This window comes from Hirundo rustica, unplaced genomic scaffold (genome assembly GCF_015227805.2).
Source record: "Hirundo rustica isolate bHirRus1 unplaced genomic scaffold, bHirRus1.pri.v3 scaffold_554_arrow_ctg1, whole genome shotgun sequence".
NCBI lineage: Eukaryota > Metazoa > Chordata > Aves > Passeriformes > Hirundinidae > Hirundo > Hirundo rustica.
In genome coordinates this window covers 3,156-13,208 of record NW_026690597.1, presented here as the reverse complement: position 1 = coordinate 13,208, position 10,053 = coordinate 3,156, and the positions used below count along the sequence as shown (strand labels likewise).

Here is a 10,053-nt window from a genome sequence, read left to right as displayed (position 1 = left end):
TGTGCGCAAAAAAGGCGAACAAACAGACAACAAACGCAGCGTTAATCACGAACCGAGGCAGGAACCTCGAGGGGTTTCGCTCCTGATCCCTCGGGAGCGCCGAGCTGGAGCGGCGGAAAACTCCCGGGCCTCGGGATTTCTCGCTCCGAGACTCCGGTGGTTTCGGAGTCTTTTCCTGCAAAGCCCCGAGCCGGACGCGAGAAAGAGACGGAGCCTCCAGGTTCCGATTTCTCAAGGCTGCGCGCTTCGTTTGTTGTTTGTTACCTTTACGATTTTCTCGGCGCCCAACGAGGGTCCGTGCAGCTGCTCGGGCATTTGGTGACTCCTCCCGCGCTGGGCTGTCGTTATCTTTTACACTAATTGTTACGTGTTCGTTATTTATCGTTATTTGCCAATACCTATCACTTATACTAAACAGGTCATCCATACTTTGACCCAATCTCCTTAAACTACTTTGTGCCACCGTCGCTGCAGAAAATGGAGTGAGGGGAGAAGAAAGAAGAAGCAGGAGACAACGCCCCAAATCCTCCATCTTGCTCCCATTCACTTCCATACTAAAGAACCCAAAACTACGATTTTTCACCCTGTGATGAGCTAAATTCCAATCTTTCACACTCTTGTGGCCTGCAATCATTCCTGCAGTGCAGGAAGCCTTTCCCATGGACTGGGATCAAAGCCAATGTCCCTCTGGGCTCTGTGCCAGGGTCCCAGACCCCCCCTGTCCAGGTCTCTGACCCTCCAGGGCAGCCAGAGCAATGCCCCGGACTCCAACAGTGGAGAACTTTGGATCAGTTGTCCTTTTTTTACACCTTTCCTTCTTCTCCTTCCCAAACCTGGGCGGGTTTTCCCGCAATCGCGCGAAAATTCTCCGCGTCGCGGGTTTCGGGTGACCGCAATCGGATTGGAAAGGTAAATGACGGAGATGGCAGCTGTTTATTGGATAATCGGGATTGAAGAGCCGTGAGCTATCGCCACCTCGGCTCACTCTCTCGACGCATTAGAGAGAGCTCGCACCTCGCGAGCCTGCAGTAGGTAAGGAAAATAAACTTCAAAAACGACGCCTCCTGAGTTTTGTTCGCCCTGACCTCGGAGCAGGAAAGAGCCGGGAACTCCGGCAGGAAAAGAGGAGATGAGCGGGGCTTCTGCGCCTCAGCAACCCGAAACACCGACAACCCGACCGTCCTGGTTTGGGGAGAATTTGGGGGAAAACCCCGGAATGGGAATGGGATCCCTCCGGAAAAGCAAATCCCAACGGCCCCTCCCTCCAACCGGTCCGGGAAAGAACTTCCTCGGAGAAAAGTGGGAAAAGCTATTTTACTTAACAAACAAAGCGCGTACAAGTATAAAGAATGAATAATATGAAACAATAAAACCTCTCCTTCTGGAGTGAGATGGCAAATTGAGAAAGTTCTTGCCGTGGGTGGAGCTCGGCTCTCTCTCAGTCTCTCCTCAGTCCCAGTCCCTCCGGTGCTGCTGGAAAATGCCGAGGTCCAGGCCCCGGTGGGCCGCAGGTGCAGCCCCCGGTGATCCCCTGGGTTTTCAGTCCAGAGCAGGTTTAAACAGTCCCAAGAAAATAGGGAAAATAAACAGTCCAGGGAACTTCTCTGCCCTAGCTAGCTGAAACTAACTAAAAGCAAAAACATCTCAGTCCTGCAGTCTCTCCAAGGTCTGGAGCAGAACGTGTCGGAGTCAGTTCTCCCGGAACAAACTCCGCGCTTCTCCTTGCTCTTAGAACCGGTTCTAAAGGCACAGAACTCGACACGCGGCACAAACAGAACGGACGATTGGGGGCACGGACATCACAAAGTCACCAACGGACCCAAAGACGACGTCTGGCGGGGAAGCGGCGCTGGTCCCGTAGGGATTTCCGGAATTCTCCGCCTGCAGGCCGCTGAGGAGCCGCCGGTTCTGCAGGCTGAACCTCCCTCAGCGTGGGAACACACAGGTTAAAACGGAATTAGCGCGGCCGGTTTGATAACCGAGACGCCCCGGCAGGAACGGCCAGAGCCTGGGAGATGACAGGACGAAACTTTCTTACGGGAAAAGAAAAGATTCAATCGACCCTCGGCACGCAAAACACCTTGTGAAGGCATCAGCCGTCCGTAGGATCCCTTAACCTGATTGTTGCCGTGGGAAATCACCGACCTCCCCGAAGTCGTACGTGAGCTTCCGGGGAACCCGAGTGAGATCGGATCCCGATCGCCGAATCGTTCCTCCCGTCTCCCCGTCAATCCCCAACGCCTCAGCGCCTCCTCCCTGGGTTCATCCTCCAAACCCTTCCCCGGCCGCCTCCTCCTTCTCTGGACACGCTCCGGCTCCTCCGCGACTTTTTCTGCTCCTCGGGGGCCCAGAACCGGACGCAGCCCTGACCAGCACGGGGAAACGCCGCTCCTGCCGCCGCGCCGGCGCAGCCCGGGGCGCCCTCGTGTCGCCCCGGTTCTTCGGAGTTTTTTAAAGCCTTTTGATTGTTCGTAAGATGGAGTCAGGCTTTTTAGCTTCTGTACAACATTAGGAGCAGTTTTTGCCTTTTCTCACACATATAAACAAATCCTTTGTTTTTTATTCCCTTTCGTTTGCATATTTCTAACCTGAAAACAGTTGTAGCTGACGGTTGGTCTGGCCATTGGGCTGGGAGGTGAAAACTCCAGGAGCCAATCCACAACCAGACCCACAAATGCGTAAAAAGTAAGAAATAAACAGGCAGAGCTGCTCTCGGCCTCGGCTCAGCCTCGGGCTCTCTCGGAGGAACGTCTCTGCCCTGCAAATCTCTCGTCTCCGTGTGGTTTCTTTGCGCGTCGCGATCACGCCCTCGGCCTCCTTGGCTCCCCGGGCACGGATCTGACGGAAAACGCAGCGCTCAGGATTCCCAAAACGTCCTTCCCGTGTCCTCAGCGGCGCAACGCAGCGGTCGAGGACTCGCAGCTCCGCCCCAGCTCCAGGCTCCAACGCGGTTTTCCAAGCTCCGGACCTCGCCGCGCGCCGGAGCCGCGGACGCACCACGGAGATTTTTTTGTTTAAAAAACGGGGATAACGGCACCGAAAGGGTGGATGAACCCCCGAGTTCGTTGTCACCGTCTCGGGGGGGGACAGGAGCCGGGCGGTGGGGAGGGGACGAGGGAGGGACCCTGCGTCCCCGCAGGCGCCCACCCACGGCCGGGGTGGGGTCACCGTCACAGTTTGGGGGCGGGGACCCTGCGCTGACCCAGCTCCTCTGGGAATGCCATCCCACCCCTTCACAGGCCGGGATTTCTCCCCAAAATTCCACCCCCGTCTCCCCTTTTTCCAGCCGTTCCCCGGCGCTCCAGGCCCTTCTCCCAAGTCCCTCTCCAGCTCCTGGAGCTCCTTGCGGCACTGGGAGAAGCTCCCAGGTCTCTTTTCTCCAGGTGGGACACCTCAACTCTGTCCAGCCCTCCCAGCACCTCCGTGGCCTCGAATCCCCGCGCCCGGCTCAGTTCCGGAACCTTCTGGGGGTGGCACCAGAGCCACCGAGCTTCCCGCGCTCCGCCGGCCGTCCCCAGCCTCCTCCCAGCTTCCAGGTTCCTCGGCACAGCTCCCGGCGGGATCCGTCCCCCGATCCCGGCGCCGCTCCCCGCGCTCCGCTCCTCTCCTCCCGTTCACCGGGAACGTCCCCACGGCTTCCCGAGCCCCGCCGGGAGCGTCTCCCTCCGGGCTTCACCCCGGACGCTCCGCGGGCACCCGGCGGCCCCCAGGCTCACCCTCAAGGCCCTTCGAGGGGCGGGGACCCCTCCTCACGCCGTGTGAGCGGGGCCGGCGCCCGCCGCGTCCGGCCACGTGCCCATCCCGGGCTCCGGCGGCGGTGGCCCCAGCGGTGGCGGCGGTGGCCCCAGCGGTACTGATGGCCCCGGTGGTGGCCCCAGCGGTGGCGGCGGTGGCCCCAGCGGTACTGATGGCCCCGGTGGTGGCCCCAGCGATGGCAGTGGTGGCCCCAGAGATGGTGGCGGTGGCCCCAGCGGTACTGATGGCCCCGGTGGTGGCCCCAGCGGTGGTGGTGGTGGCCCCAGCGATGGTGGCGGCGGCCCCAGTGGTACTGATGGCCCCGGTGGTGGCCCCAGAGATGGTGGTGGCGGCCCCAGAGATGGTGGTGGTGGCGGCCCCAGAGGTACTGGTGGCCCTGGTGGTGGCCCCAGCGATGGCACTGGCGGCCCCAGCGGCGGCGGTGGCGGCCCCAGCGGTACCGGCGGCCCCAGCGACGGCGGCGGCCCCGGCGGGGGCGCGGGGTGGGAGGCGGCCGCGTGGCGCTCCAGGAGGGTGCGGTGGGAGAAGCCCTTGGTGCAGAGGCGGCACTGGAAGCGCTCGGGGCGGTGCGTGCGCATGTGCACGTTGAGGGAGCTCTTCTGCGTGAAGCGCTTGCAGCAGACGCCGCACTGGAAGGCGCGCACGCCCGTGTGCGTCACCATGTGCTTCAGCAGGTAGTCGCGGAGGGAGAAGGAGCGCCAGCAGACGGAGCACTGGTGGGGCTTCTCGCCTGCGGGGAGGCAGAGGTGGCGATTGGGACCGGGGATTGGGACCGGGCAGTGTGGGGCAGCTGGGGGCAGTGTGGGGCAGTGTGGGGTCAGTGTGGGTCAGGGTGGATTGGGACCGGGCAGTGTGGGGCAGTGTGGGGCAGTGTGGGGCAGTGTGGGGTCAGTGTGGGTCAGGGTGGATTGGGACCGGGCGGTGTGGGGCAGCTGGGGGCAGTGTGGGGCAGTGTGGGGTCAGTGTGGGGCATTGTGGGGCAGTGTGGGGTCAGGGTGGGTCAGGGTGGATTGGGACCGGGCAGTGTGGGGCAGCTGGGGGCAGTGTGGGGCAGCTGGGGGCAGTGTGGGGCAGTACAGGGCAGTGTGGGTCAGGGTGGATTGGGACCGGGCAGTGTGGGGCAGCTGGGGGCAGTGTGGGGCAGTGTGGGTCAGTGTGGGGTCAGGGTGGGTCAGGGTGGATTGGGACCAGGCGGTGTGGGGCAGCTGGGGGCAGTGTGGGGCAGTACAGGGCAGTGTGGGGCAGTACAGGGCAGTGTGGGGCAATACAGGGCAGTGTGGGTCAGGGTGGATTGGGACCAGGCAGTGTGGGGCAGTACAGGGCAGTGTGGGGTCAGTGTGGGTCAGGGTGGATTGGGACTGGGCGGTGTGGGGCAGCTGGGGGCAGTGTGGGGCAGTGTGGGGTCAGTGTGGGTCAGGGTGGATTGGGACCGGGCGGTGTGGGGCAGCTGGGGGCAGTGTGGGGCAGTGTGGGGTCAGTGTGGGGCATTGTGGGGCAGTGTGGGGTCAGGGTGGGTCAGGGTGGATTGGGACCGGGCAGTGTGGGGCAGCTGGGGGCAGTGTGGGGCAGTGTGGGGTCAGTGTGGGTCAGGGTGGATTGGGACCGGGCGGTGTGGGGCAGCTGGGGGCAGTGTGAGTCAGTATGGATCAATATGGATCACTACGGATCAATATGGATCAGTACGGATCAATAAGGATCAGTATGGATCAGTATGGATCAGTATGGATCAATACGTATCAATACGAATCAGTACAGATCAATATGGATCAGTATGGATCAGTATGGATCAATAAGGATCAGTATGGATCAGTACGGATCAATACGTATCAATACGGATCAGTACAGATCAATAAGGATCAATCAGGGCACTCGTACATAGATGTAGGTCAGTGTGGATCGATACGGGCCGTGGGTCAAGGGGGTCGAAAGGGGTCAACATGGATCAATACAGGTCAACATGGGTCAACGTGGATCAATACAGGTCAACGTGGGTCAACGTGGGTCAACATGGATCAATACAGGTCAACATGGGCCAACATGGGTCAATACAGGTCAACATGGGCCAACGTGGGTCAACATGGATCAACATGAGTCAACATGGGTCAACATGGATCAACATGGATCAACGTGGGCCAACGTGGATCAACGTGAGTCAACATGGATCAACGTGAGTCAACGTGAGTCAACATGGGTCAACGTGAGTCAACGTGGATCAACGTGGGTCAACATGGGCCAACATGGATCAATATGGGTCAATGTGGGCCAACGTGGATCAACGTGAGTCAACATGGATCAACATGGGCCAACATGGATCAACGTGGATCAACGTGGGCCAACATAGGCCAACATGGATCAACGTGGGCCAACGTGGATCAACATGGGCCAACATGGGCCAACATGGATCAACGTGAGTCAACGTGGATCAACGCGGGCCAACATGGATCAACATGGACCAACATGGATCAACGTGGATCAACGTAGGTCAACATGGATTAACGTGAGTCAACGTGGGCCAACATGGATCAACGTGGGTCAACGTGGGTCAACATGGATCAACATGAGTCAACATGGATCAACGTGGGCCAACATGGATCAACGTGGGTCAACGTGGGTCAACATGGATCAACGTAGATCAACATGGGTCAACATGGATCAACATGAGCCAACATGGATCAACGTGGGCCAACGTGGGCCAACGTGGATCAACGTGGGTCAACATGGATCAACACGGATCAACGTGGGCCAACACGGATCAACATGGGCCAACACAGATCAATACAGGTCAACGTGGGCCAACGTGGATCAACGTGGGCCAACGTGGATCAACGTGGGCCAACGTGGATCAACGTGGATCAACGTGGATCAACGTAGGTCAACATGGATTAACGTGAGTCAACGTGGGCCAACATGGATCAACGTGGGTCAACGTGGATCAACGTGGGCCAACATGGATCGATGCAGGTCAACATGGGCCCAAAATGGATCCGTACAGGTCAACATGGGCCAAAATGGATCAACGTGGGCCAAAATGGATCAACATGGGCCAACGCAGGCCAAAATGTATCAATGTGGGTCAACATGGATCAACACAGGTCAACAGGGACCAAAATGGATCAACGTGGGTCAACGTGGGCCAAAATGGATCAATGTGGGTCAACACGGATCAATACAGGTCAACATGGTCCCCAAATGGATCAATGCGGATTCCTACAGGTCAACATGAGCCAACGTTGGATCGACGTGGGTCAGCGTGGATCGATACAGGTCACCATGGGTCAACAGGGATTGACACAGGTCAGCTTGGATTCATGCAGGTCAACGTTGGCCAAAAATGGATCAGTGGATCACCATGGGCCAGCAGAGGCCAGCAGCGGTCAGTACAGGACAACATGGGTCAACATGGGTCACCATGGGTCACCATGGGCCAGCAGTGGTCAGTACAAGCCAACGTGGGTCACCATGGGCCAGCAGTGGTCAGTACAAGCCAACGTGGGTCACCATGGGCCAGCAGTGGTCAGTACAAGCCAATGTGGGTCACCATGGGCCAGCAGTGGTCAGTACAAGCCAACGTGGGTCACCATGGGTCACCATGGGTCACCATGGGCCAGCAGTGGTCAGTACAAGCCAACGTGGGTCACCATGGGTCAGCAGTGGTCAGTACAAGCCAACGTGGGTCACCATGGGTCACCATGGGCCAGCAGTGGTCAGTACAAGCCAATGTGGGTCACCATGGGCCAGCAGTGGTCAGTAGAGGCCAACACGGGTCACCATGGGTCAGCAGTGGTCAGTAGAGGCCAACGTGGGTCACCATGGGCCAGCAGTGGTCAGTACAAGCCAACGTGGGTCACCATGGGCCAGCACAGGCCAAGAGTGGTCAGTAGAGGCCAACACGGGTCACCATGGGTCAGCAGTGGTCAGTAGAGGCCAACGTGGGTCACCATGGGCCAGCAGTGGTCAGTACAAGCCAACGTGGGTCACCATGGGCCAGCACAGGCCAAGAGTGGTCAGTAGAGGCCAACACGGGTCACCATGGGTCAGCAGTGGTCAGTACAAGCCAACGTGGGTCACCATGGGTCACCATGGGTCAGCAGTGGTCAGTAGAGGCCAACGTGGGTCACCATGGGCCAGCAGTGGTCAGTACAAGCCAACGTGGGTCACCATGGGCCAGCACAGGCCAAGAGTGGTCAGTAGAGGCCAACGTGGGTCACCATGGGCCAGCACAGGCCAATGGGGCTCCAGCGGCCGGCCAACAAGGGACCGGCCCAGGTCAGCAGGGACGGACGCGGGGCACCACCGCGGGTCAACCCCAGCCCCCCAGGTGCCACCATGGCCCCGCTCACCTGAGTGGATGAACATGTGCTTGGTGTAGTTCTTGCGCGAGCTGAAGCTCTTCTGGCAGTGCCCGCACTGGTACGGGGGCTGGGGGCCGCGGGGGGGCGCGGCGGGGGGCGCCGGGGGGGCCGTGGGGACGGCTCCCCCCTCCGCGCCCCCCTCGTAGGGCGGCGGCAAAGGCGGGGGAGCCCCGAACCCGAACCCGTCCCCGCCCGGCGCCTCCCGGCCGCGCCGGGGCCCGAAGGCGCCGCCGCCGCCGCCGTCGTCGTCGTCGCCGGGCCAGGGCGGCAGGAAAGCGTCGGGGAAAACCTCGGGGGCGCCGAAAAACGGGGGGTCCGGGGCGGGGAAGGGCGGGGGGGCCACGCCCGGCGGGGCGACGCCTTCCTGCGGCCGGCCTTCGTCCTCTCCTTCCTCCTCCTCCTCCTCCTCCTCCAAGTCCTCCTCCTCCTCCTCCTCCTCCAAGTCCTCCCGCTCCTCCTTGAGCGCGGGCGCCAGGCGCAGCGGCTGCCGCTGCTTGCGGCTGTGGCCGCCGGGCGCCGGCTCCGAGAGCCCCGGGAGCCGCGGCGGGGAGGCGGGCGGCGGCGCCGGCGGCTTGCGGGGCGCGGGCAGCGCGGCGGGGCCGCGGCCCTGCGAGATGATCTGGGTGCACTCGTCGATGACGGTCTTGATCTGCAGCACGGAGGCGGCGGTGAGGATGTGCAGCGCCTCGGACTGGGCCACCACCAGGCTGCCGCTGTAGAGGAACTCGACCAGCTGGCGCACGGCGGCCGAGGGCACCACGGGCGGCACCTCGATGGCCGAGTGGCCCAGCAGCAGCTTGTCGTGGAAGAAGGGGCTGCCGGCGGCCAGCACGCAGCGGTGGGCGCGCAGGGAGGCCTCGCGGATGCGCACGGTGACGTCGCAGAACTGGCCGGCCACGCGCTGCCCGTTGAGCGTCTCCAGCAGCGAGCGGCTGAAGTTCTGCAGGTGGATGTAGTGCACGGCCTCGGGCATGGCCAAGGGGATGCGGGGACACAGGGGACACGGGGGGGATGTGGGGACACGGGGGACACGGGGGATGTGGGGATGTGGGGACACTGGGGACACGGGGGGGATGTGGGGACACGGGGGACACGGGGGACACTGGGGACACTGGGGGGATGTGGGGACACAGGGGACACGGGGGATGTGGGGACACGGGGGGGATGTGGGGACACTGGGGACACTGGGGGGATGTGGGGACACTGGGGACACTGGGGACACGGGGGGGATGTGGGGACACGGGGGACACGGGGGGGATGTGGGGACACTGGGGACACGGGGGGGATGTGGGGACACAGGGGACACGGGGGATGTGGGGACACTGGGGACACGGGGGATGTGGGGACACTGGGGACACGGGGGATGTGGGGACACTGGGGGGATGTGGGGACACAGGGGACACGGGGGATGTGGGGACACGGGGGGGATGTGGGGACACTGGGGACACGGGGGATGTGGGGACACTGGGGACACTGGGGACACTGGGGACACTGGGGGGATGTGGGGACACGGGGACACTGGGGACACTGGGGACACGGGGACACTAGGGACACTGTGAGGATACGGGGACTCTAGGGACACGGGGACACAGGGGGGATGGAGGGGACACGGGGACACTTCGGACACTGGGGACACTGGGGACACGGGGACACAGGCGGGATGGAGGAGATAGAGGGGACACAGGGACACTGGGGACACGGGGGATGTGGGGACACTGGGGACACAGGCAGGTTGGAGGGGACACGGGGACACGGGGACACTGAGAAGACGGAGGGGACACGGGGACACAGGCAGGATGTGGGGACACAGGGACACTGTGGGGATAGAGGGGACACTGGGGACACGGGACACGGGGGATGTGGGGACACTGGGGGGGATGTGGGGACACAAGGGACACAGGGGGGATGTGGGGACACGGGGGGGATGGAGGGGACACTGGGGACA

General features: G+C 61.9%; 1 protein-coding gene across 1 annotated transcript; it reads right to left on the bottom strand.

The window, feature by feature from the left end:
- Positions 1 to 3,749: 3,749 nt before the first annotated feature.
- Positions 3,750 to 9,081, bottom strand: LOC120748116 (zinc finger and BTB domain-containing protein 45-like). Its single transcript, XM_040054195.2, has 2 exons — positions 8,097 to 9,081; positions 3,750 to 4,486 (listed from the first exon to the last, which is right to left on the bottom strand). Exons 1-2 carry the CDS (start codon positions 9,079 to 9,081, stop codon positions 3,750 to 3,752), a joined length of 1,722 nt encoding a protein of 573 aa, XP_039910129.1.
- Positions 9,082 to 10,053: the final 972 nt, after the last annotated feature.